This window comes from Xyrauchen texanus, chromosome 37, assembly GCF_025860055.1.
Source record: "Xyrauchen texanus isolate HMW12.3.18 chromosome 37, RBS_HiC_50CHRs, whole genome shotgun sequence".
Classification (NCBI taxonomy): Eukaryota; Metazoa; Chordata; class Actinopteri; order Cypriniformes; family Catostomidae; genus Xyrauchen; species Xyrauchen texanus.
Genome location: NC_068312.1, coordinates 21,224,721 through 21,251,316, shown reverse-complemented (window position 1 = coordinate 21,251,316; position 26,596 = coordinate 21,224,721). Strand labels below are relative to the sequence as shown.

Below are 26,596 nucleotides of genomic sequence, written 5' to 3'. Positions count from 1 at the left end.
GGGGAACTGAGAACAGGACCTGAAAAAGAATGGTTCACAGCTGAACGTGCAAAGCATCATGGTATTGTACCTCACAGCTTCATCTCTCTCTCTATTTTTTTTCTCACAGTTGACCACAGCCGAATTTGTCTACAGATTGGCAATAATGACTACATCAATGCTAGTCTGATCTCTGTTGAGGAAGCTCAGAGAAACTACATACTAACTCAGGTGACAAACTAACCCTCTTTCTTAAGGGATCTTTTGTTTTTGATTTTTTTTTTTAAAGGTTGCTCCTTTACATATACAACCCCAATTCCCAAAAAGTTGGGACAGTATGAAAAATACTAATAAAAACAAAAATGAGTGATTTGTAAATTATATTTACCCTTTGCTATATTGAAAGCACTACAACTACACATTATATGATGTTTTACCTTGCAAAGTAAATTTGTTTTTATGTATAGTAATTTCATATCCGATGATTGCAACACACTCCAAAAAAGTTGGTACAGTCGAGTGTTTACCACTGTAAAACATCACTATTTCTTCTAATAACAGCATTTGGGCACTGGTGACAAAAGTTGAATTTTCCCCCGTTCATCCATTATCCATGTCGTCAGCTGCACAATTGTACAGAGTGGTCTTAGCCGTAATGTGTGCTTCATAATGCACCACACATTCTCAATTGTATACAGATCAGGACTGCGGCAGGTCAGTCTGTCACCTGCACTCCGCTTATTTGGCCAGTATGTGGTTTGAAGTGGTCCTGTGAAAATGCCAGGATGTCCCTTGAAAAGATTGTGCTGGATGGAGGTATATGCTGCTCCAAAATGTGTACATATCTGTCTGCATTAATGGTGTCCCATATAGACACTGGCTTTTTGACCTGCCGATGATAACCGCTTGGATGGTTCTTTTCCTCTTCAGCCCGGAGAACACGATGGCTTTGTTTTTCAAAAACGTTTTGAAATGTTCACTCTTCTGACCAAAATACACAGATCCACTATACTACTTTTCTTCTAAGATGAGTCTGAGCCCAGAGAAGTCAGCAGCGCTTCTGGACAGTGTTGATGTATGGTTTCTGCTTTGCTTCGTAAAGTCTTAACTTGCATCTGTGGATGCAGCGGTGAATGGTGTAGACAAACAAAGGTTTACTAAAGTAATCCCAAACCATATTCATGATATCTACAGATGAATGATGTTTTTTTTAAGACAGTGATGTCTGAGGGAACAGAGATCACGCACATTCAGATATGTTTTGCATTGAGATTTGACCAGATTCCTTGAATCTTTATAATATATTGTGCACTGTAGAGGGTGAAATGTCCAAAATCCTTCCAATTAGTCTTTGGGCAACATTGTTCTCAAAGTGTTGGATAATTTGCTGAAGCATCTGTTGGCAAATTGACAAGTCTTGAATGATCTTTGCTCTTGAAGGATTAGGCTTTTTTTTTGGAGGCTCCTTATATACTATGACACGATTGCCTCACCTGTTTAACATCTCTTGCATTACATTACATTGCCTTGCTATTTTAACTCTTCAATTTGTCATTGTCTTAAATGCCCCTGTCATCTTTTTTGGAGCGAGTTGCAATCATTTAATTTGAATTGACTGTAAAAAAGTGTAAAACATAATTTAATGTTAAGTTGTTGTGTTTTCAATTTGGCAAAGGTTGAATATAATTTAGAAATCACTACTTTTTGATTATATTTGCATTTTTCATACAGTCATACATTTTTGGGAATTGGGGTTGTTCAATCTTACTCGTTATCAAGCTGTTGCTTTGCTATTTCTAGCTATTGCAACCTGACTTAGGGGTGATTTATTACTGCATATTCTAAAACGATATTACAGTAGGTTAATATAATTGTTCACCCAAAAATAGACATTTTCATTATTCACCCTCATGCCATTCCAGAATCTATCTATCTTTCAACTGAACACAAAAAGAGCAGTTCTGAAAAATGTGCTGGTTGCTCTCTTCCATGCAATGTTTTTTTTTTTAGACAAATATTTGAAGTGATTTGGTTGATTTGCTTCACAAAATGGTCTGAGTAATTCGTTCACGAAAGGAATACAGACATCCGAATCTGGAACGACATGGACATGATGACATTTTTTGGGTGAATTCATTCTTTAAAGGATTAGTTAACTCAAAAATTAAAATTCTCTAATCATTTACACACCCTCATGCCATATAGATTTTTATGATTCTTCAGCAGAACACATGAAGATTTTTTGGAAGTTTATTTTAGCTCTGTAGGTCCATACAATGCAAGTGAATGGTAACTAACTTTTTGAAGCTCCAAAAAGCACACATGGCCATCATAACTGTAATCATCCCCCAGCATTGTCATTTACATTACGTGTCCAAAGTCTTAACCGTTAGGCCACCACCACCTCAAACAACATTACACTCTGATTTACTACAGTGACATTCCATTTTGACACATGTGACATCTGCCAAAGAGATGTTCTCTCTCCCAGATTTGGAGATTACAGTGTGAAATGTTGCAAAATCTTGCATTGCGTCAGCACATCATGTTTATTTATTGTAGTGATGCACACTGGTGCTCTGAGACGGCAATGGACTCGTCTCAACCTGCCAGCCTTGTTACGTCAGAGCATTGCCAGCTGAGACACAAACACACAACACACACACAGCTGAACCTCAAGAAGACTCTTTAAATGTTTAGTTGTGATTTACCGCACTGACTTTGTGAAATTGTGGGGTGATTTAGAGTGCATAAGTTTCCACTCAGTAAAAATCTAATTATGTATATAATACCCTATAACAGTGGTTCTTAACTGGTTTGTTGCAGATCTGTTCTGGTCACGGGACTGCAGGGGGAAAAAAAAACACTGCTGTTTGCAAATAATAAAATGCAACTAAACTAGGGATGCACCTATCCGATACCTGGATCAGTATCGGCTCTGATACTGTAGCTTTTAGACGGATCGATTATCGGTCCAACGAGCACAGATCCAAAGCCGATACTGTGTGTTAGTCATGTTCATTACTGTCAAGCTCAAAAAATAAGAACCAGAAAAACTCCATTTAAAGTAGTTCAAATAACTTGTGCATTTTATTCAAAGCCACTTGAAGACGTGCAATAGCTCTGTGAATCACAAAAGGCTGTGTTTAGTAAGTAAATATAGAAAATACACGTGCCGCTCCAGCGTGTCAGTGAATGTCGCTGATCTGTTTACACACACATGTGGGTATTTTTAGCCTTCATGCGGTGCGCAATAAGTGCTTCTCGCGTACATCTCGGATGTAGATGCTCAATAGTTCAGTTTATTTATAATATGCATTTAGAATGACACTGGAGGTGCATTTTACCAGAATTTGAATAAGAAGCTAATTAAACTGCTGTGAACTTGCCTACAAACAGACACATACAGAACTGCACACAATAATTTCACCTACTGTTGCACGTGTGTTCATGATTTGATTTTGATACAGGACTTCATGGAGAGTTCAGAATATCAAATTAAAAGCATGAGGTTTAAAAAGCTTAAGGTGCACGATTGAGATATATTACTATTATAATATATTATTATTTTTGTGTGAATGAAAAGTGAGCAGATAACTTGCAATTAAATAACAAAAGAGATCTGAATCCTTTAAATTCCAGATACAAGTTGAAAAGATTTTACCAAAAAAAAAAAACTGGTTCTTTTCTACTGATAACTTATACTGGAATTACTGTTAATTTTGCTGTTACATTTTCCAGTATACTAGTTAATAATAAAGTCTTTCTTAATAACTATACATTTATATTGAAATAATGTGTAGTTCGAGGTTTGTGTTTCTTTACATATTAAAGAGCACACCCAATTAGTTTCACACAATGAGCTAAAGCTATTCTAAACTGATTATGCAAAAAACAACACCGGTATCGGCCAATACTGAGATTTCCGATATCGGATTGGAAGAGAAAAATTGGTATCGGTGCATCACTAAACTAAACTTAAGTAGAAAATTAAAAGGACTCAACAACTTAGGGGTGGGCGATATGACATCCTTTATCACGATATCACTCATATCCTGATAACAATATATATCACACTAGTTAAAAAAAAATCTATAAAAATTGGTTTATATATTAATCATATTGTAATGCCTATTTTCGAAAACTCGAAACATGCTATTGTTGCTCGAAACCTGTTACATCTGTCAAAAATATATGCCTATATTCTTTATAAATGAAAACTACGTCCTCTATTATATAATATTCTCTTTATTTGGAACTTGACAAACATTGGTGATATTCAAAACGTGGTAATACACCTTACCACAATGCTAAATTTCACATTTCAGTCTGATGTTGTTGACTAGTATTATTAATATAAAACAATTAATTAGGCTCTTAATGGTTTAAGTCATCTCTGTAGACTGTATCTGAATGTCTGAAAATAAAGCTGGTTTGTTTTCTAATATTCAAACAGAATTTTATTAAAGGTGATGTGTAGTTTAAAAAATCTTCATGACGGATGATACACATTTGTTGCCATATAAAACATTGTTTGAAAGGTTAGAATGGCTCTCTTGTTGTTTGTGACGTATGACTTCCTCTATAGTGCTTTAAGGTAAAAGACTCAACTCAGTAGAACTCCGTTCATATGGGTGTCACGCAAGTTTTGAAGTTTGTGCCACAATTCTCGGTCGAGAGAAGCCAGGTTGAGTTGCACAAGTGTCTGCGGAGCACAATCTGGAATAATGCTGGACTCGCATGCACTTTCATGCTTCAGAGATAGGGCACGTGAAAATGTGAAACACAGCTGCATGTCTGATGAGAAGCATGTTAAGAACGCAAGATTAATGTCATTGAATTTGCTTCTGTGGCTGCTGAAAAATGTTCAGTACTAGTGGTCAACCGAGTTTTTTTTTTTTAATGGTTGATGCTGATATCCAGAGAGAGGGTGGCCGATAGGTCAATATAATGCCTATATATCACATTTAATTTAGTAAATAACAAACATAAAATTCCTAAAAAATAAAAATAATTATAAACTCCTATTTAGCACTATATTTACAAAATTTTACTCAAATTTGTAAAAAATAATCTTACAAAAAATTATATTGTATTTTAAATGGTAGATGGCAGTTTCTTCTGATTTCTGTGGTTATAACATTTTTGTAATTTATTTGCACATGAGGAAATTGTTAATATATTAGGAAGGAAATAACAGTGCATACAGTCCAGCAACCATCGATGGCATGTCCACGTTAACATTCGCATTTAAAAAAAATAAAATGCAGAATCAAACCAACTGTACATATACAGTGCATAGCGAGTAAGACATTTACACATGAAGCGCTTTTACTTTGAAGTTGCCCTCATGTGCTCGTGCGGATCCAGCGTGAGCAGCAATCTTCTGACAGTTTAAACGGTCTGGATCTCCTAATCCTTAAGTTTTGATTCTTGCTAATTAAATACACACTTAAGAGGAAGAAATTAGATGAGCGGTCGATGGGGGGAAAAAAAACACTGGATTTTTATGAGGTTCGTGAAATACATCTGTTTAAACGAGATATTTATAAACCGAATATAAGTTTTATTGATATTTGCCTTTTATCATTAGAAAAGTTAATGACAGGAAACTGCTGAGGAGAGACTGATAGAATACGTGCTTTAGAGGTAAATAAATGAGCGTTCCGCAGGATGCTGGATCTGCTCAATTTTTGTGAGGTTTGCTAATTACATCCGTTTAAACAAGATATGTGCATATTTTCAGAAAGTATATGATATTAGTTTTATTTATTTGCCTTTTTATCATTAGACAAGACAGTTAAAATTTATAGTGAACTGTTGAGTAGAGAGAGGGAGAATGAAATTGGTGAGCACTTTTTGCACAATGAGCTCCAACGCGTTTGTGGTAGCTTTGAAATGCGGACGTTTAAATGAGACCGTTGCACACTGGTCTGTTATTGTAGTAACACGATGGCACGTAACAACAAAACGAACTTTGACAGGTTGTTGGCATGTTGCTTCACATACAAGCAGGCAATTTTCGGCGCCCTCAAGAAACAAATCAGCCAAACAGCAAAATTTTGCACCTTGGCAATATATTGGTCAATCACTAGTTAGTACCTGAATAACCCTGTTTCTTCGATTCTCTCAGTCACTTGAAGCCAGTCCGCCTTCCTCCTCCATTTCTCTGACAGAATGTGCAGCGTATGTGTTATGTGAATAAAATGAAGAGCACATTTCTTGCATGCGGTGGCGGTTTTGCGTACCTGCAATACAAACAATAATCCAAAATGTATGTTACAATAATTATGTAATGGTAAAATTTACATGTTTTTGTACATGAGTGCAAATGTGGATATGCTTGTTTTGGTGATTGTGTGTGCATGTGTTTAGGGCCCATTACCAAACACCTGCGGCCATTTCTGGGAGATGGTGTGGGAACAGTGCTGCCGAGGGGTCGTGATGCTGAATCGTGTTATAGAGAAAGGCTCCGTAAGTGAAACACTGATACACAGGTTTCTACAATATAGATTAACACAATTGCTTCAGACACCTACTTAGAACATTTACAAATGATTATATGAATGTAATATGTGTGTGCAGGTAAAGTGTGCTCAGTACTGGCCACAGCGAGAGGAGAGGGATGCTGTTTTTAAGGACACAAACTTCAAACTCACTCTGATCTCAGAGGATGTGAAGTCGTACTACACAGTAAGACAGCTGGAGCTGGAGAATCTGTCGGTGAGAAGATCATCTTCCTTTCATCCCTTCCTCTTCTACTCATGCAACTATTCTCTTTGCTGATACAGCACAAGTACACAAAAGGTGATGTGTGTAATTATTTTGAATGTTAAAATTCTTCTGTTCCAGCTTAATATGGAGAGGTAGCTGTAAGTATGCCAATTTGTAGACTGATTTTGGCCAATAGTGTAAACATTAAGGCACTATAGCGCTTTCAAAAACATTGCTCTTTTTTTGACACAGCAATATTTGCTCAACTAATAGCATGGAGTTTGGGTCCTGACTATCTGTTTTTCAAACCAATGGCAGATGGCAAGAGTGTTCAGGAAACTTGTTTGAACAGTCACTATTTGAGCAATTCCGTTTGGTTATTCTAGTGGCACAGAAATTACACATTTAGCTGAAATGCTTACTTTCCAATACAAAAACTTTGTTATACATGAACATGTTTGAATAGACTGTTGACTGGACTCTGGGATATTAAACATGCCAGACAAACACACTCTTATTTTGAATAATGTTGTATTTTGTGTGTTCAAAGACTCATGAAACACGGGAGATTCTTCATTTCCACTATACCACATGGCCAGATTTCGGTGTGCCTGAGTCACCCGCATCTTTTCTCAACTTCCTGTTCAAAGTGCGTGAGTCAGGCTGTCTGAGCCCCGAGCACGGCCCTGTTGTGGTCCACTGCAGTGCGGGTATCGGCCGCTCTGGAACGTTCTGCCTTGTAGACACCTGCCTTCTATTGGTGAGAAGAATGATCGGTTTTTATTTCTCTGTAATGGCAGATCATCACCACTTTTCGTTTTATCTCTAGTGCCTTGCAATGTGTTAAACATGACAATGAACCTGACATTGAATTGTCCAGAGTATGGTTACCAAAATGTCAGTAGTTGATGGAAATTAAATTGCATAATTCTCAATACTGAGAATCATGGTGTTTTGAAAACACAGCAAAAATGAACATGCTATTTATCACCCTCCTTTGTTTTAAAGCAATATACATTTTAAAGTAATATTACATATAATTTTATAAATGTATTTATTCAACTATTAGAATATATTTATTACATATTAATATGATTATTTATTAATATTGAATACATATTAAAATATTAAAGGAGTAGTTCACCAATAATGAACATATTCTTAATTTACTCACCCTCATGCCATCCTAGATGTTTATGACTTTCATTCTTCTGCAAATTACAGAAGAAAGAAAGATGCAAATTAAAACTTTTGGAAGAACATCTCAGTTCTGTTGGTCCATACAATGCAAGTGAATGGTGACCAAAAATGTGAAGCTCCAAAAAGCACAAAGGCAACATAAAATTAATCCATATGACATATCACAGTGGTTCAATCCATGTCTTCTGAAGCGATCAATCCTGCCTTTGTGTTTTTTGGAGCTTAAAATGTTGGTCACCATTCGCTTGCATGAAGGTGCTGTGTTGAGTTAGTACTACTGATACTATTTCCTTTTTTATTTATTTATTAACAAAGTATTAACTTTGCACTAAAGCACTCGCACTTTTGACAATTCTAGGCCTTAAAACTGCTGGATGTCTGTATTGTATGTAACTGCCTTGTCACAGGCACTCATATTGAGCTTGTTGATGAACAGCTCTGGCAGATTTGGACTTGCTTTTGTTTGGAGCTGAGGAGAAAGCCTGCAAACCCCCGTACATCTCCTAACCAACTGCTGTTGTATTCTTAGATGTCTCAGAGGAAAGATCCATCGTCAGTACGTATCCGAGAGGTTTTGTTGGAAATGCGAAAATACCGCATGGGCCTAATACAAACAGCTGATCAGCTGCGTTTTTCTTACCTCGCTGTCATAGAGGGTGCCAAATACATCATGGGAGACACCTCTGTACAGGTATTGTAAGGCCATGTAAAAGTGACCAATGTATTTTAAAGGTGCACTCAGTAATTTTTTCATTTATATTGTCTTGGACTTGCCCTGAAACCTAGCGCTGTTAATTCAGAATCATTCAAATGTGGATGGGATGATGTATCCTGTTGTGATTATATCGGGAAGCAAAAATAATGACGAACCATATCAAGGCAAAACTCGATATTTAGGAATTTGCAACATTGTTTTCTTTCAATGTGATTGTAATGAAATGACCAGATCCCTCTTGCACATTTTTCTTACACTGTTTTGCAAAGTTCACACAAAGTCCTTGGGAGTTTTTAAAGTGCTTAAATACCTGGAAAATCGGCTTGTTTTGAAAAGTGCTTGAGAAAAACTTTCACTGGAAATATGTCTTAATATTCTGTCTGTTCTTTTCAGTCAGAAAATAAAGTAAAAAGAAATATACATTTTAATCACACAGCACAGATGTGATAAAGAAACCATGAGACTTCTCTCTTGTTAATAAACCGGAACACTGAGTCTGATAGATGCATGTTGATCTCTTAAAGTGACAGTACTATTTTTGCACTGGTTATACAAATGAATAAAAACAGTGTTATTACTTTTAAATTGTACACTATTTTAAACTATGACAGCTCATATCATGATTATGCATTACATTTAATTATATAATATTAATTGATATAATGTAGAAAAAAAATACAAATTAAATGTTAACATTTTATTAGAATAATAATGATAAAAAATTATTAAAAAATAAGATATATTTTGAACCTCATCATATATCAAACTGAAACGTGAGAACCATATCGTCCCATCCCTATTCAAACGCAGTAGTTTTCAGTTACTGATGCCTTTTTAGAAATTCACTATTTTGATGATTAATACATGAGTTAAAGTGTCCAGTAACATATTGTCACATGATTCTAACATGGCAGACCCCATAAGGGAACCCTCTCAATGTAGAATACAATGGCTTTTATAAGGTTACTGATATAAATGTATATCTCATTCATCTCGTGTTTTTAAACGTATATTTAAATTAATTTCTTTAGGAGTAAAACTTTTTTAATTAGGAAAATCATACCATAGTCAACCATAAACTTACATTTTGTGTCATGATGTATTATCAGTCAGTGAAATTGTTTGTTTGCTGTGAGTAGGAGTCATGGAAGGAGTTATCGAATGAGGAGGACCTCCCCCCTGAATTTACTCCTCCTCCCAGGCCACGCCCCCCAATAAACCCCCCTAATGGCACAGGTGAAATGGTGAACTCTGACCCCACACACTTCTTCGTTGAGACCGCAAAGGACAACATAGAAATCTGTGCAAACAGGTAAACCTCTTGGTATCTCTCTAATTGTCCCACGCACACATAAGATTTATACTGAAACGGCACCAATCTGGTGATACATTAGTAAAATAAACTGTTTGATTAAAATGTAAATATGATTGAATTGTGAAGGTGATAATTTATTTGTGTAGGCCTACTTTAATGTCCACCCTGATATGACAGTACTTTTACTGTTTGCCATTTGTTCTAAAATCTTGGTACTTAAAGGAATGGTTTATCCAAAAATGAAAATTCTCTCATCACTTACATTACTTGATCTCATGCCACCCAGATGTGAGAGCTTCTTTCATCTGCATTTCTCAAAGGAATTTTTTTTGTGAATAATTTCTCAGCTCTTTTGGTCCGCACAATCTGAATTAATGGTTGCCAAAATTGTAAAGCTCTAAAAATCATTTAAGTCAGAATAAAAGTAATCCATAAAACTCCAGTGGTTAAATCCATATCTTCAGAAGTGTTATAATAGGTGTGCGTGAGAAACAGATACATTTTTAAGTCCTTTTTACTAGGGTTGGGAACCAAGAACCAGTCCTTTCCAGAACCGGTGCCATTCTTTAAAAAAATACCACAATTGTATGATCTTCGATCACAAGCCTGAAGTACAACATTAAGCTACAAAACAGTCTAAACTATCTCTGGAATTGTTACGGTTTATTTAATGATGACCTGTGTCTCTAATAAATCAAGCAGTGCAGATACTGACTGGTGGTTCGTATGACATTGTTTAAATAAAAAAAAACAAATTTTATTGTAATAAGTGGAATTTTATAAAATAATAAATTAATGAAATATGCCCAAAAAAAAAAGTACTAAAAGAATTACTGGAACCGTTTGGGAACCGGAATTGTTAAGAGGTATCGGTACCGGATTTGTAAAATTCCTTACGATTCCCAACCCTACTATTTTCTATGAATTCTTCTCCCTGCTCAGTCAAGCTCCAATTTAACTTTCTCTTTCACATTCTTTTTGTGTTTTTGGTGATTCACATTCTTCATGCATATCACCCTCTACTGAGCAGGGAGAAGAATTTTTTGCTAAAAAGGGCTTAATCTGTTTCTCACCAACATCTATAATATCACTTCTAAAGTTATGGATTCAAACACTGGAGTCATATGGGTTACTTTTATTATGCCTTAATGCTTTTTGGAGTGTCAATTTTGGCACCCATTCACTTGCATTGTCTGGACCTGCAGAGCTGAAGTATTCTCCTAAAAATCATAATTTGTGTTCTGCAGAAGTCATAGATAATTTATACGTAATTATTGTCGGCAGGTCAAACATGCCCACCAAACTGATGAAAACATCAGTCATAGAGACGGTAGAACCGTTTACAGTTGCCAATTCAGTATTCAATATTTTTCCTTTACAAGGTACTTTATTCAGCCAGTTTAAATATTTTTTCCATCATAACATTATTGTTCTAACAAACTCTAGACCACTTTCAAACGCAACTCCTCACATGCCCACAAAATGACGTTTCATCACTCATGGTAAAAACATTGTCAGTGAAACGAATAATTAATGCCTTGTGAAGAGGGTTGCAAATATCAGAAATATCCAGTCACTAACGTTAATGAATGCAACAGGCATATTGTTTTACTCGCAGCCTAAAAGCTGCTTATTTGTGCACAGCATAGTTACAGATGTGGCTTGTCATGTTTCTTTCATGAAACATAAACAGAATATGAGAAACTGTTACACACGACTAAAAGCAAATTCTCCCATTTAAAACAAGGCCAAAAACACTAATATGTGCAGATTCTGAGTTACTGTAATCTTCACGCAATGCGTTTAACATCTGAACCGCTGAAGGGATGTCTGGCGGCTGCTCTCGGGTCCTAGTGCCTGCAATATCCAACCTCTGTCAGCATGACGTAAACACAGATGCTCAACAACGTGACTTAAAATTCAGGTGCAACTTTATTTCCGGAAAATGCTTTGTTAACGAAGAAGAACTTTTCACTGCGTGTTGAGCGTTAAAGTTTGATTAGATTAATTCAGAGTAATTTGTGTCCAAAGATGAGATCCACGCAATCCATTTGCCATTGAATAATGTCTCTTTTAATACCCTTTCTGTTCTTTATTCGAACACAACAAAATAAAATAATTTAACGGATGGTGTTAAGAAGCCATTTGTGGCCTATTTCTTTAATGTGGTTTTACAGAAATGCTGATTTTCTTAAAGAACCAGGATAGATTTCAAGCATATGCTCTACAAATCAATGTAAATAATTGTAAGTAGTGTAATTTACAAGTGATACATTAAACAATAAACATGTAACAAAATATAGTAAATGCAATATGATATGTTTATTGATGGAAAACATGGATTTGTTAATTTTTTTAAAAGTGACAAATGATGAAAAACACATAAAATATAGTTGTAAAATGTATATTTTCTTAATGTATCAAGTTAAAAGGTCTTCTGTATAATTAACAGCATTTGCTTGGAGAGAATTTATTTAATATTTAAGCAAAATTAACCTAATAACTGAAACATCTAAATCGAATCAAGTGATACCTCAAATCGGGTGTCTTAAGGAGAGGTGTACGATTTCTTATAAAAGCGACATGATAAAGCAGATGATAAAATAGGAGGGAAATAATCCCATAGACTTACATTGATGAAGGAACCTGAATATAATTATAGGGACCAAATAACAAAGAATTAAGTAGGCTGGGGGGGGGGGTCTTTTGACTTGGACCATTAAGCAACCAAGTAGTAGCACCCTAACAACCATCCACAACACTAGCACTGTGGATGTGAATTTTGCACAGGCAGGGACCACTCGTATCTTGTGATGTGTTCCTGTTGCTCAACTGGTAGACAGTTGCCAATGTCATGGATTTGATCCATAGGTAACGCACATCCTGATAAAAATGCATAGCTTGAATGCACTACTTTGGTTAAATGCATCTGCCAGTAATAAATGTAAATGTTAAAATCTTCATTCTTGTGTTTTAGTGCACCTCAGACATTCACAGATGGTCCTGACCTTCGCAGACGGGCTGCTGCTGGAGAGGTTGGAGTAACAACATTGCCAAGCGAGCAGCCTGTCAACCCCATAATTGCAACAGAAGCCCCTCCCAAACCAGCTCGGTCCCCTCCCAAGACTCCACCTGCAGATGATGCCCATGGAGCATGGAGCCCCCTGCTGGCCAACATGTGTGTGTGCACAGCGCTGGTTTTAGGTGCTTACGTCTGTTACCGCACTTATTTCCACTGATGTTCTCTTTCCATCTTGGCTCATTTCTCTCTTTCTCTATCCCTCCATCTGCTGGCTGTTTGAGGGAACGGAGAGAGAGAGAGAGACAGACACGCACACTTTCACAGCTGGGTCGGTCTCGCTCTCTTCGAATTCTCATCTGGGGAGAGTTTTAAGAGGCTGTTCTCAGCCAAACTGCTGGTGTTTTTCTCCAAACACACTCTTTCACACACTTTAATAAACACGTGTGTCCGTTTAAAACCTCAGGGCCTCACAATTCAGGTGTTACTACCCAAATGTTATACACAGGTAAAGCAAATCCAAAAGACTCTGTTATTGCTGCAGTAATTAAGGGAATTTTTGTCAATAATGTGATTTTGCAATTTCAATCTAATGACTATCAGTGATGGTCTTCAGATTTTTCAAATGGAGCTGCACAGAAGATGAGCTCCTCTCAGAGTAAGGGGGTGCCATTCTTTTACATGCTGAACATACGGACTTGCTGTACATGAGACCTGTATATGTGTTTTTGTGTGTGTCAGAGAAAAAAGGTTGAGTAGTCCTGGATTCCAATAATTAGATCATGGGTTATGTGTTAAATTGGTAGCTCCCAAAATTTTTATTTCTGTCATTTATGCACCCTCATGCTGTTCCAAACCGATACGACTGACTGTCTTCTGTGGACCACAGACAAATAAGATATTAGGCAGTATGACTAATCAGTCACCTTTCACTGAGTTAATGGTGACTTAAGGCCATCAGTCTCAAGCATCCTGCCTACAGTTTTTTTTTTTTTTTTGTACCATGGAATAAAGTCATACTGGTTTAAAAGACAGGAAAGTAAATGATAACAGATTTGTATTTTTTGGGTGAACAATCCCTTTAAACTGCTGTCTCAGTAGAAACATCCCAGACCTGTTGACTGAACCTTATTTAATTTTTTCTTCTCGTCCTTTTTCCCCTCAGCTTTTGTGTGTACCCCAAAGGTGACACTGGCACTTCATCTGTCTGAGTCAAGAGAAAATGTAAAATGCTCAAGCAAGTGACTGAACTGTCCCCTCAATCACTCATTTGTTGCTGGAGAGACTTATTCTGGCATATTGTTTTTCTTTCTTGGTCAAATCTGTTTTCGCTTGGCCCAAAGGTTCAAAATATTTAAAAAATATTGGAGCTGGCATCTTAAGTTTAGTTCCCTCCAATTAAGAAGTTATTTCTTTATTTACTCACCCCTATGTTGTTCCAAACCTGTATGAAAAGACATTCTGAAGAATGTTGACAGTTTATCATTTTTGGGTAAACTATCCCTTTAACCTCTGGATGACTCATTCAGGACAAAAAGTTAAATCTTATACAGCCTATCGGCGGCTTTTCCAGAGGGCCAATGCAATAAAAGTAGCTGCGGGCATTTCGTTTTTTTTGTCAAACCAGAGCTCATTGCAGTCACTCTATCTTTTGTTGGGCCACTGCCTTATTAAACCAAAATGTTTAAGTTTTGCAGCCTCTCTATTGGCCCTCATATTCTGCATTTGGTGGGTCTTTAGGGCTTCAGCAATTGAGAGGAAGCAAGTTCACTTCTATAATTGCTTCATGTAAGCATAATGCTTTATTATTTGTCAGGTCAATTTAAGCACCAATAGTGTGTGTGGCAAAGTCAGACCAGCAGGTGGCAGAATTGAGAGTAATGGAGAATTTCGCTTGGGTTGGGGCTTGTGGGAATGGCTTTGAATTTAAATTTCTGTTTCACTGTTTGTCTGCTGCAATATAGATACATTCAGATTCTTGTGACCCATTTCAGAAAACTTAATGTATGGTGTCTAGTGAGTGTCAAACTCACCAAAATCCAAACACCAGCACTGAATGAATGAAAAAGATCAGTGACCGTGAGCTGGCTTTGGGGTTTTATTGGGTTTCTGTTTTATTGCATTAATGTTTTTATCACAGTAATAAATATCCTGAGAGATTATACACATTTGATGATTGTTCATAATGTTAATTTGATAAAATTTAATGTAAAAATGTATTTGTTGAAATAACATTGATTAGTAAGTGCTGTAAAAGTATTGTTCATGTTAACTAATATGGTTAACATGATAAAATAATATCTAAGATCAAATGAAGCCATATATTATATAATTCTTATGTTGCTCCAAGCCTGTATGACTTAAGTGGAACACAAAAGACGTTTTGAAGAATGTTTCAACTGTTTTTGTCCATTTAATGAATGTCAGTGAGGTCCATTGTTGTTTTGGACCCCATTGGCTTTCATTGAATGGACAAAATGATAATAAAAACATTGAGACATGTTTCTTTTGCGTTCCACAGAAGAAAGAAATGCATGCAGTTTTGATGCAACTTGAGGGTGAGTAAATGATGTCAGAATCTTCATTTTTGGATGAACTCTCTTTAGGTTTAATGGTGACATGGCTATTTGACTACTAGCTGACCAGTCCAGAATGGTAATTTTTGGGCCGTCGGGTAGTTTTCCTATTTGTCGGTGGGGATAAGCGGTTAACGCTCTGAAGCTCATGTAAAATTGGTGCCACCATCCATCGTAGTGACTTTCTGTCTCACTCCCAAAATCAGGTCCAGTTGCTGGACCCACAGAATGTAAAGTCTCTTCTTGCCAGCTTTATTTACATGCATATATAGAGAAATGTATTTGTCGATTTCCTTTTTGTCATATTCAGTTATTTCTGGATTGGAAGACATGTGAAAGCATCCTCTGTCTTTGTATATAAGGCTCCTTTTTCCCATCATCCTCTTGTTCTTTTTAATGTTGATTATCTATTTGTTTTTGTAAGTAAAGCGTATTATGCTTTGTTCTGGTTGGATGTATTGACATTTGAAATTTTATTTTTGGACACAACTCAAAGCTGATGCTGTGGTAATAAACTTATGCTTCTCTGATCCATCGGTTTTACTGTTATTGCAGCATGTGTTTTATCCTCCGCTTGATTAGGGAAGTTACTCAGATATTGAGTTGCAAAGTCAAGATCTCATACCTGAAACTTTAAAAGGTATGAATTAAGGAGCTCTCTATGAGTTCTAATGGTTAAGTAAATCTAAATAATATATTACAAACTCAAACATGTATTTCAAGTGTGGTGTAGTTTGAGCTTGTTTTATGTGCTGTTGTTCATCCTCTCTTGAAAGGTAAAATAATTGTTATAATTTGCCTTGCATGTAATACCGCATTCAAAATTTTCACACAGATACGATAGAGGATGTAATGCATGGAGTGAGAAGTAGAAGAACTGATCATTGATCTCTTCTGTCCTTCTCAATCTTTATGGTTCCTTATTACAGAACAGTATTTTCTGGTGCAAATATTGCATTTGAGCTATTAACAAATACTATTTGTCTGATGAGATGAGAATAAGAAATCTTTCAAAAATATTGTTCCAAGTTTGATTTTCATAATCAAAATATTTTTTAAAAAGTGAAAGGGAGTAAAACATTTTCTTTGCACCTTGATACAATTGAAGTCAGAAGATTACATACACCTTATAGCAAATACATTTATACACCATTTTTCACAAATCCTGACATTTAATCTTAGAAAACATTCTCTGTCATAGGTCAGTTAGGATCTCTATTTTAAGAATGTGAAATGTCAATAATGGAGAGAATTATTTATTTCAGTTTTTATTGCTTTCATCACATTCCCAGTGGGTTAAAAGTTTACATACGATTTGTTAGATTTGGTAGCACTGACTTGTCTCAAACGTTTTGGGAAGCCTTCCACAACCTTCTCATAAGTTGCTGGAATTTTGGCCCATTCCTCTAGACAAAACTGATGTAACTGAGTCAGGTTTGTAGGCCTCCTTGCTTGCACACACTTTTTCAGTTCTGCCCACAAGTTTTCTATCGGATTGAGGTCAAGCTTTTGTGATGACCACTCCAATACCTTGAGTTTGTTTCCTTAAGCCATTTTGCCACAATATTGGAGGTATGCTTGGGGTCATTGTCCATTTGGAAGACCCATTTGTGACTGAGCTTTAACTTCCTGGCTGAGGTCTTGAGATGTTGCTTCAATGTAATTTTCCTTCCTCACGATGTCACCTATTTTGCACTAATCCCTCCTGCAGCAAAGCACCCCCACAACATGATGCTGCTACCCACATAATTCACAGTCAGGATGGTGTTCTTCGGCTTGTGAATCTCACTTTTTTCTCCAAACAAAGTGATGGTCGTTATGGCCAAACAGTTCAATATTTGTTGCATTAGACCAGAGGACATTTCTCCAAAAAGTAAGATCTTTGTGCCCATGTGCACTTGCAAACCGTAGTCTGGCTTTTTCTTTAATGGTGGTTTTGGAGCATTGGCTTCCTTGCTGATATGTCGATATAGGACTTGTTTTACTGTGGATATAGATACTTGTCTACCTGTTTCCTTCAGCATCTTTACAAGGTCCTTTGCTGTTGTTCTGGGATTGATTTTCACTTTTCACACCAAACTACATTCATCTCTAGAAGACAGAATGCGTCTCCTTCCTGAGCGGTATGATGGCTGCTTGGTCCCATGGTGTTTATACTTGCGTATTATTGTTTGTACAGATGAATTTGGTATCTTCAGGCATTTGTAAATTGCTCCCAAGGATGAACCAGACTTGTGGAAGTCCACAATTTTTTTTTCTAAGGTCTTGGCTGATTTTTTTTTTTTTAATTTTCCCATGATGTCAAGCAAGAGGCACTGAGTTAAAATTCATCCTCAGGTACACCTTCAATTAACTCCAATTAGCCTATCAGAAGCTAATTTAACTGCCCAAAGGCTTGACATCATTTTCTGGAATTTTCCAAGCTGCTTGAAGGCACAGTTAACTTGGCACATGTAATCTTCTGACAAACTGGAATTGTGATATTGTCTGTCAAAAGTGAAACTATCTGTCTGTAAACAATTGTTGGAAACATTGCTCCTTAGATTTGCTAAACTATAGTTTGCTAATATTAAATCTGTGGAAAGGTTACAAAAATGACTTCAACCTTAGTATATGTAAACTTCTGACTTCAACTACATGTGACACAAGTATACATAACTTAATTGTTCACTTAGATTTTTTTGAGTAATAAATATTAACCTTTTTTTTTTTATTTATTTATTTATTTTTATCTTAGTCATGAGGATTTAAAAGAGTCCTCCTCTCTATAAGGTATCAAATTATTTCATGCTTTGTCACAGGATGACACAAAGGCTATCTGAATGTTAGTTACACCACCTGACTTTTTTAAGATCTAATTATTCCAAACTATCCATACCAATTTGTCTGGAGAAATTCAGCTTTTTATGATTTTTTTTTTTTTCACAATCTCTTGGTGGTTACACCACTTAGAACATGTTTACTTAAAGCCCAAGAAAAGGAAAGGTATATTCAAGTAATTTTGTGTGAATAGCATTTTAATGCATTTTGAGTAACTTCTCTGCTTCAGTGCGCACATGCGAACTTCAAGTGGCCAGTGGAGGGCGCTTTAGGATTAAGTTACTCTTCTATTGGGGTTTTCCCGATAATTAAACTAAAACAGCTCGTTTTAAAACTCATCTGAACTCATATCATTGCAATAAGATAGTGTGTATTTAATATATCAGTGCCCGTTTGTAACCTTATTTTTTAGCATGTGCGAAGAGCAGAAATGCAGATGCAGAGATGTTCATCCACCTGCCAAACCACCGCTGTATTTTGATTGAGAGATGTTTTACTTGTAACACAAGTCTATAATTCCTACTCTTATTTACCTGCTTGTGGAGACTTGTTGGACTGTGTCAGTTAGTGGTAACGGTATGATTTGCATTGGATCTGTCAAGTTACTCATTCCATTTCCTGTGACGTAGCCTATATGTAGTGGTATGGTATGTTTTTTTCTTCCCCTGAACTGCTGTAGCTTATCTCTTTTGTCTTTTTATGGTGATTCAACAGTTTGGAATTCGGTTTTGAGCTGTTTGAGCAGTTTATAATTATTATTATTTTTTTTTATGAACTTGAAAAGAAATAGCTTGAAAAGATTTTAGCCCATAGATATTTTATTATCAATGAGAAACACCCAAGTCTCTTGACCTTTAACAAAGAGCATTACAGAAATTTAATGTCAATAATAGACTGATAAAACTGATTCAGTTAGTTCTGCCACACACACACACACTCAAGCATCACTTAACTACAGTATTTTGGATTTAATTAAAATAATATCAGCTGCAAATGAAGTACAGTCTCATCAGGACTTTATTATCTTTATTGCTTAGTTCAGTTTACATTTATTTGTGTACTGCTTTTCAAAATGCTTATTGCCCCTAAGCAGCTTTACGGATAAGAACCCATGAACAGTACTGGGTAACAACTGATTACATGTAATCTGGATCACGTAAGCAAATCACAAAACTCAAGTACTTGTAATTAGATTACATTTCATTTCTAAATACTCGTTATTGGACTACAGTTGCTTTCTTATGGATTACATGTTAATTAAGCAATGGACATTTTTCACTTTAGCGGTCTAAATCAGCGTTTCACCACTGGATGTCCAGAGATAATTTCACTTTTAAGGTTACACAAGGGAAAAAAAACAATCTCTGTGCAATATTAACTCTGCCTTCCAAAGGTTAATATCCTGTCAACTCTAAATCATTACACTCGGATACATAAAGTACCCGATTACAATTCAGAAGTAGGCTAATCTGCCCAGCTCTACTTACAAACCCCTCAGTGTGTAAGTCAAAGGCAACAGTAGCAATGGAAAACGCCTCAAGAAGTTTAAATGGATGGATTTTTGAATTAAATTGGACTTGCGTAAATCAACTGGAAAAAGTAAAATTACATTTATGCATTTAGGAGACCCCCACCCCAACTTCATTGGATTTAATGAAGGAAATAATATGTTGAGAAATACCATCATAAGAATGACAGGTAGAGTCGTAAACTTGTATGAATGTATAACACAGTTTGTCTGTGTGTTTTTGTGTGCAGTCACATTCTGTTGTTGGTTAAACCTACAGTACAGGTGTGAGTTTGTTCTGAAGTATGTGTTTGTGTGCATGCATCATGCGGTTCATGCTATTCAGGAATGTTTCTGTGAGAATGTGTGTGTGTGAGTCAGGACACTCCCTAACACTTGTGGTACTTTGACGTAAAACAGACAAGAGAGAACAGGCTGATCCAACTACTCTGTACAAATATTGAGAGGTGGGGCTTCGTACCGGAAACATTCTCTAAAAGACAGTTAACCTGAAACTTCTGCAGGGGGTGGGGGGATTCAGGTATCAGGCAACTGCTACTTGTGCTTATCATTTTTGTTCTTTACAGCACTACCAAATCTTATAGCAAGCAAATGGCATTTTCTGAAAATAATTATTTTGATTAGATAGATTGGCAAGTGGCCAGTGTTCCATGTTATTGTCTGTTTGTTACAGTATATGTGACCGTATAAATGAGGAATGGTATTGGTTTTCTCCTCCATTTGTCTCTCTTTCCTGTATGTACCTCCCTATGTTCACTCTCCTCCCATTTCGGTTCCTTTTGGAATATTTCCTGGGAGCAACAGATTTAGGAAACTCCAGAAAAAAAAAAAAAAACTGGGTCTGACTCATGGTTATTACACTTTTTCAGTGTCAATGCAGATGTGTAAACAAACTCTAAGTAGTAAGTAAAACTTTAACTGTTAAAAATAATAATTATTTGTCCAGTGACGATTCAGATGACAATTCCAGTTATTTTATTGAGCCTTTTTTTGTGTTCTTTATTTATGAGAGTGTTTGATTACACAACAGTTAGTTCTGGTCCTCTAATCGGTTTGGACAAGTGCCATTCCAAATGTGCTGATATATTTTAGAATAGCTCTGGTACGTTTCACTGTTTGCAGCACTCCGCCAGTCAGTGTTTGCGGCATTCTAGACCGAAGTCTATGCGTTGCCCAGTGGCACAAAGGTTGATCCTAATTTGGCTTATTTTGGAACTAAACATTGTTTGAAAATAGCAAGAACAGACAAAATAACTGGCCATGTTGTGTCTAAAATGTAAGTTACTCCATATTCATTTCTTGTATATATGTAGAACTGATAAAGGACAATCTACAGTCAGCCAGTCGTTATTGCAAAATAATCCCAGACAGGTCTTGCATCACCCTGAATGTGTTTATTTTGTGATAATGACTGGCTGACCATATATCATTCTACCTACTACATGGCTACTTTCCAAATAAATAATTAAACTGACATAATTATTTAAAATGAAATTACATTATTATGTGAGAAGAAATAGACTGCAGAGTCTCCAGAAACCGCTAACTTCTGGGTTCTCACCCAAAACCAATGGCATCAAATCAGAAGACTCGGATTAAAGCATTTGGGTCAAATCGATTATGTTTATGCTGTCTTTACGTCCTTTTCTGTACTTGGAAGTATTGGTCCCTAATAGGCTAAGAATATATTCACATCAAATCTCCATCAAAATATCTATGTTTGTGTTCTGCAGAAAACAGAAAGTCATGTGAGTTTGAGACAGCATAAAGGCCTAGTCACACCAAGCCTGAATTTCCTGTGCGAATGTCGTTCATAATTAACTTTTTTTTTTATTTAAAAAAAAAAAAAAATGTATCCCCTTTTCTCCCAATTTGGCATGCCCAATTCCCACTACTTAGTAGGTCATGCAGGAGAACACATGAGAAGTGATATACGAGATATGAAAACAAATGCATGATCACATGTTATGCATTTCAGAATATGTGTATGGTTTTTAATTGCCTATAAAGGCATCATATATTTTATTGGTTACAATATGAAAAAGTACTGAAAAATCTACCTATGTGCTTACCTGACTGTACAAGAGAATTGGCAATATCTCTCCAACTCTTCTCTTTCTCCACCGGTTGTGGTACAGTTCAGATGAAACATCAAATAGGCACTGGTGCTCCTGCCAACGTTCCACAAATATTTCCTCCATTTCTTCGGTCCAATGAGACTTTTTTGATACCGCAGCCATGCTAGTTGATGTTCTGTTGCCGGTACATCAAGTCCAGATATTTAACATTCTAGATATCTCGCTGACATCGGCGACACATCGGCGCTTCTCTCAAATCATGTCTTTGATATCAAATCATGTCACTCACGGGTGTGAGCTCCGATTTGCCTATGGTTTCAGGCTTTTGTCGGCAATCTCCACAAAACTGTCTGCAAGCGAAAATCGTGTATTGTAAACTCGCCATTAAGAGACCTGGCTGGAGTCACTCAGCACACCCTGGATTCGAACTCGCGACTCCAGAGGTTGTAGTCAGTATCAATACTTGCTGAGCTACCCAGGCCCCCCATAATTAACGTTTGATAGGAACAATGGATTCTTATGGCACTATTCACACCGTTGGCAATAATCCAAGTCTTGGTATTTATTTATTGAAATTTTTTACAGATTCGTTTTTTCTTCAAACTGCATCGAAAACTTACTGACCAATGAAATGTGAGCTTTTTATCATGTTTCTAGAATCACTGCTGTTGCACAATCCAGCACTTTATTTAACTGGCAAAAATCGGCATTGAATATACAGATGCCCTCAAAAATTATAAACTTCAAACTAAACAGGTGCTGTTCATGAACCCTTTGTGCCACTAACATAAACCTAGTCTGTATTTGAAAGTCTGCTTCTACTGTATATCCCTTGTATAATCAATAAGTATAAATACAACAATGTGTATTCTTGTACTTTTGTACTTGTCGTACGCACAAAAACTCTGAATTCAATGCAAATATGCAGTAAATGGTCTGCACTTATATAGCAAATTTTTTTAACCTTACAGGTTACCAAAGCGCTTTACACTGTGTCCCATTCACCCAATCACACACACGTTCACACTCGCACACATACACCAATGACATCAGAGCTGCCATGCAAGGCGCTAGCCTGCCATTGGGAGCAACTTGGGGTTCAGTGTATTGCCCAAGGACACTTCGGCATGTGGAGTCGTGTGGGCCAGGAATCGAATTGGCAGCCGACCCGCTCTACCACCTGAGCCACAGCCACCCCGTAAATAAATAATACAAGCTGTATATATGTAAAAAAATATATTTTTGGAATATTTGTTATGTGTTGATACCTAATATTTTATAATATGCCTGGTGTTTTGTCTTTTTGTCTTGTCAATGTACATTCTTTAATATGCATATCACTGTGCATTTTATTTTATCCTGGCATTAAAAATAGCAGTGAGGTTTTTCAATTTGTTTAGATTTAGCTTGTAGTAAAATATCACATAAAACATATGTTCTTTGATCGTAATCTTGGCCAAGTCTTTTGGAGATTTTGGTCTTTCCCAATTTAAGTAGACAGGACCTGTACTTGTTTACATTGAAAATAGCTGCCCAGCCTGCCTGGGAGCGTTCCAAAAATGGCTGTCGAGTGTGGACTGACTGGCCTTGACAGGGACTTTGACGTGGGTTCGGGAGTTCATTTGGAATAGATTTGTAGCAAAATAGATGTGATAATAAAAAGATGGGACGAATATTTATGCAACAATGCTGTCTGTTCATTCCACTCGTACAAAGAAAACAGATTCTGAGAACATAATAAAACAGTTATGCCAAATTAGGTAAATAAATGCCTTAACAGCTTGTACATTAATCTCATGTATTGAAAGCTGAATGCTGAAAGGTCTGTGCAGTAAACCAGAATACGTTTGTAGAACAGTGTCGCCTGTGGTACAGGGGAGAAATTGTTTCAGTCTCTGTGTATAGATCTTCTGTCTTGAGTTCATCATGCAAATTCACCATGGATTTGGTGTGAACAGGCCTTAAGGATGAGTACATGATGAGATAATTATAATTTGTTCCTTTAAAGGAAGAGTTCACCCAAAAAAAATTCAATTCTGTCATAATTTACTCACCCTGTGTTCTTTTTAGTGCAAAATGGATGTCAAGATTTTACTGACTTAAATTTCATGTTGTTTCTCACCAAAACCTATTGTATTTATTCAGAAGACTTGGATTATGACACACAATCACATGTTAAAAAGAATTGTTTTTAAGCTTTGAAGTGAGGCACTATCCACTGCCATTGTATTGGAAAGGCAGACTGAGAAATTCAATAAAAACACATTTTGCGTTTAGCAAAAGAAAGAAATACGGGTTTGGATCAACTTGAGGGTGACATAATTAAAATTTTTGGGGAATTGGAGTTGAACCCAAACCTGAACTCGCAGGTTATCCCAGACGTGAAATCACAGATATCTCGTCAATGTAAGGCCGACAAACCCATCATAATTGATTTGCTTCCATGACTTGAGTGAATAAATAAAAATTTGCATTCTTCTGTTGTTTTGCATGTTTATGCTTGAGATAATGGAAAATAAATTGTGTTTGCTGGTCTGTTTGAGGGCACCCCTTGACCGCATCTTGTTTTTTTTAGGTTGATCTCCATAGCAATGAGCATTTGCGCTGTAATTTCCTGTTGCTTTGTGCACCTCGTAGCTGATTACGTAAACAGCTCAGCTCGGTGGTTCCCCTTCTTTGCGACCAGCACTTCCTTCCTCTTGCTGCAAACACACCGACACACACACACGCTCGCTGACGTGGGCAGAGGCTCGCGATTTAAACATTGTACGATGACCTGCCTGACAGTCGTCATGGCAACTCGCTGTTTCATGTGATTTATGGGGGGATGTTTTCATACACAGGACATGCAACGCAAAACAACATGTTCTTTGGCTCTAATCATGTAATCATGTTTGTTTTTCACTCTTCTAAAATAAGGCCTGATGACTTGCAGATACAGAGCAGCAGTGAGAATTCATATATTCTGTGTTATTTGTGTGTGTGTGTGTGTGTGTGTGTGTATTTGTGTGTGCTTGGTAGCTAAGTTAATCACCCATCTATTTCAAATTCATCTCAATTTAATGTCTACACAGTGGATACATCCCCCTTGCAGCAACCTGAGCTTTAGTCTTTGTCAAGGGCAAGGGGTCAGCTGGTAGGTTAGAATGACCCAGTTAGCCTCTGCACTTAGATATTGTAACTACACCATCTGGGCCCTGAAAAGCTCTTTCTCCTTTAAAGGCAAATTCTGTCTTCAGTCATTTTTCACTTGCCCCTCCTTTTCTTTTTTAAAAAGGTAGCAAAAATCAATGTTACAGTGAGGTACTTACAATGCTAGTGAATGGGGCTGACTTTTGGAGGGTTTAAAGGCAGAAATGTGAAGCTTATAATTTAAAAAAGCATTTACACCCTGTCTACACAGGGTGCGTCTATTGACGTGACGCAGCGCAACGGCTTGAGGCTGTCTACGCTGGATGCATCGACACAAACTTTCTAAATTTGTGTTGTTGGCAGTAATAGTAAGACACGTGCAAACGCACACCTTAAGTTTGGAGGTGCAAGTTAGGACAAAAACTTTCAAAAGAAAAATATGTAACCGCACACACTCTTTCAAGTTTGACAAAGGCTTGTTGCCGAAACGTTGCTAATAAAATAAACTTGTGAGAGATTGTGCAGTTCTATATTTTTCTGTTGGCAGTGGTAGTAAAATGGAACAGAACACCTGTTTTCTGCTGGCGCGACGTGCTGCAAAGGACACTTCCAGTGTAGGCCGAATTATTATATAGATTATAATGGATTTAATTGCTTTTGACGAGACTCGACACGCTGCTTGCAACCAGTTTAGGCAGGGTGTTAAATTATTTCTTCTATTAAAACTTGTCTAGTATTTGAGCTTAAATTTTTATTATTACAGGTTTTACATCTGTGATGATGAGGAGGGCGTGGCCAGCTCAGAATCAGCTGATCAGCGGGAGAATGAGATAAATGGGAGCCGGAGGCGCCTGTTCGAGACAGAGAGAGAGAGATGCACATGGCCGCATTATGTGTCTGTGTTTGTTTGTTTTTTAGTTAAATTTGACATTAAGATTTTGTTTACAGTTCAGCCGGTTCCCATCCCCACCTTGCACATCCTTGAACTGTAACAACGACTTTACGTCGTCATGTCAACAAAGTTGTAAAATGTTATACAAATTATCTTTGCACAGAAAAGGTTAGTAAACTAAAATCATGTTAACATTCATATTGTTTATGTTGTGTGGCTTTACTTTTGAAACACTAAGTATTTTAATGTTTATGGATTAGCCCTATTCACTTCCCATTGCAAGTGCCTTACAGCCCAGATTTTTGCTTTTTTTTTTTTTTTTTATGAAAAGGAGTGATTTTAGTTTTTCTTTTCTTTTTTTTTTTTTAATGAAAAGGAGTTTTTGTTTCTGCTGCTTTTAAAGTCAAAGTTCAGGAAAGTTGCTAGTGAAGGCCTTGGGACTTTGTAAATTCTTGCTGTGCTATCAGACAGTCACCATTGTCATGACATTTACCTGCGGCTCCAGAGTGACATGGCATTTACAGCTCAGGTGATCAAAAATATCTGTGCACAGACCCTAGTGCCCCTGAGGAAAGATAACAGATTTCAGGCTTGCAGGACCCCCCAGAAGTAGGTGTGCTCCAGCCAA

The 26,596-nt window shown here is 36.8% G+C and overlaps 1 protein-coding gene across 4 annotated transcripts in view; it reads left to right on the top strand.

Moving 5' to 3' along the window:
- LOC127631013 (tyrosine-protein phosphatase non-receptor type 1-like) overlaps positions 1-26,258 on the top strand; it is a 32,276-nt gene extending 6,018 nt beyond the window's left edge. For 3 of the 4 annotated variants that reach the window (XM_052108949.1, XM_052108950.1, XM_052108952.1), the window contains 8 exons: positions 110-210; positions 6,355-6,453; positions 6,565-6,702; positions 7,244-7,453; positions 8,423-8,584; positions 9,748-9,920; positions 12,901-13,127; positions 14,108-16,044. In XM_052108949.1, the coding sequence (XP_051964909.1) occupies positions 110-210; positions 6,355-6,453; positions 6,565-6,702; positions 7,244-7,453; positions 8,423-8,584; positions 9,748-9,920; positions 12,901-13,127; positions 14,108-14,187 (1,190 nt within the window). In that variant the 3' untranslated portion in view covers positions 14,188-16,044. Of the gene's footprint in view, positions 1-109; positions 211-6,354; positions 6,454-6,564; positions 6,703-7,243; positions 7,454-8,422; positions 8,585-9,747; positions 9,921-12,900; positions 13,128-14,107; positions 16,045-25,839 lie in introns of those variants that run through there. The other variant, XM_052108951.1, reaches the window with a different exon arrangement.
- Positions 26,259-26,596: the final 338 nt, after the last annotated feature.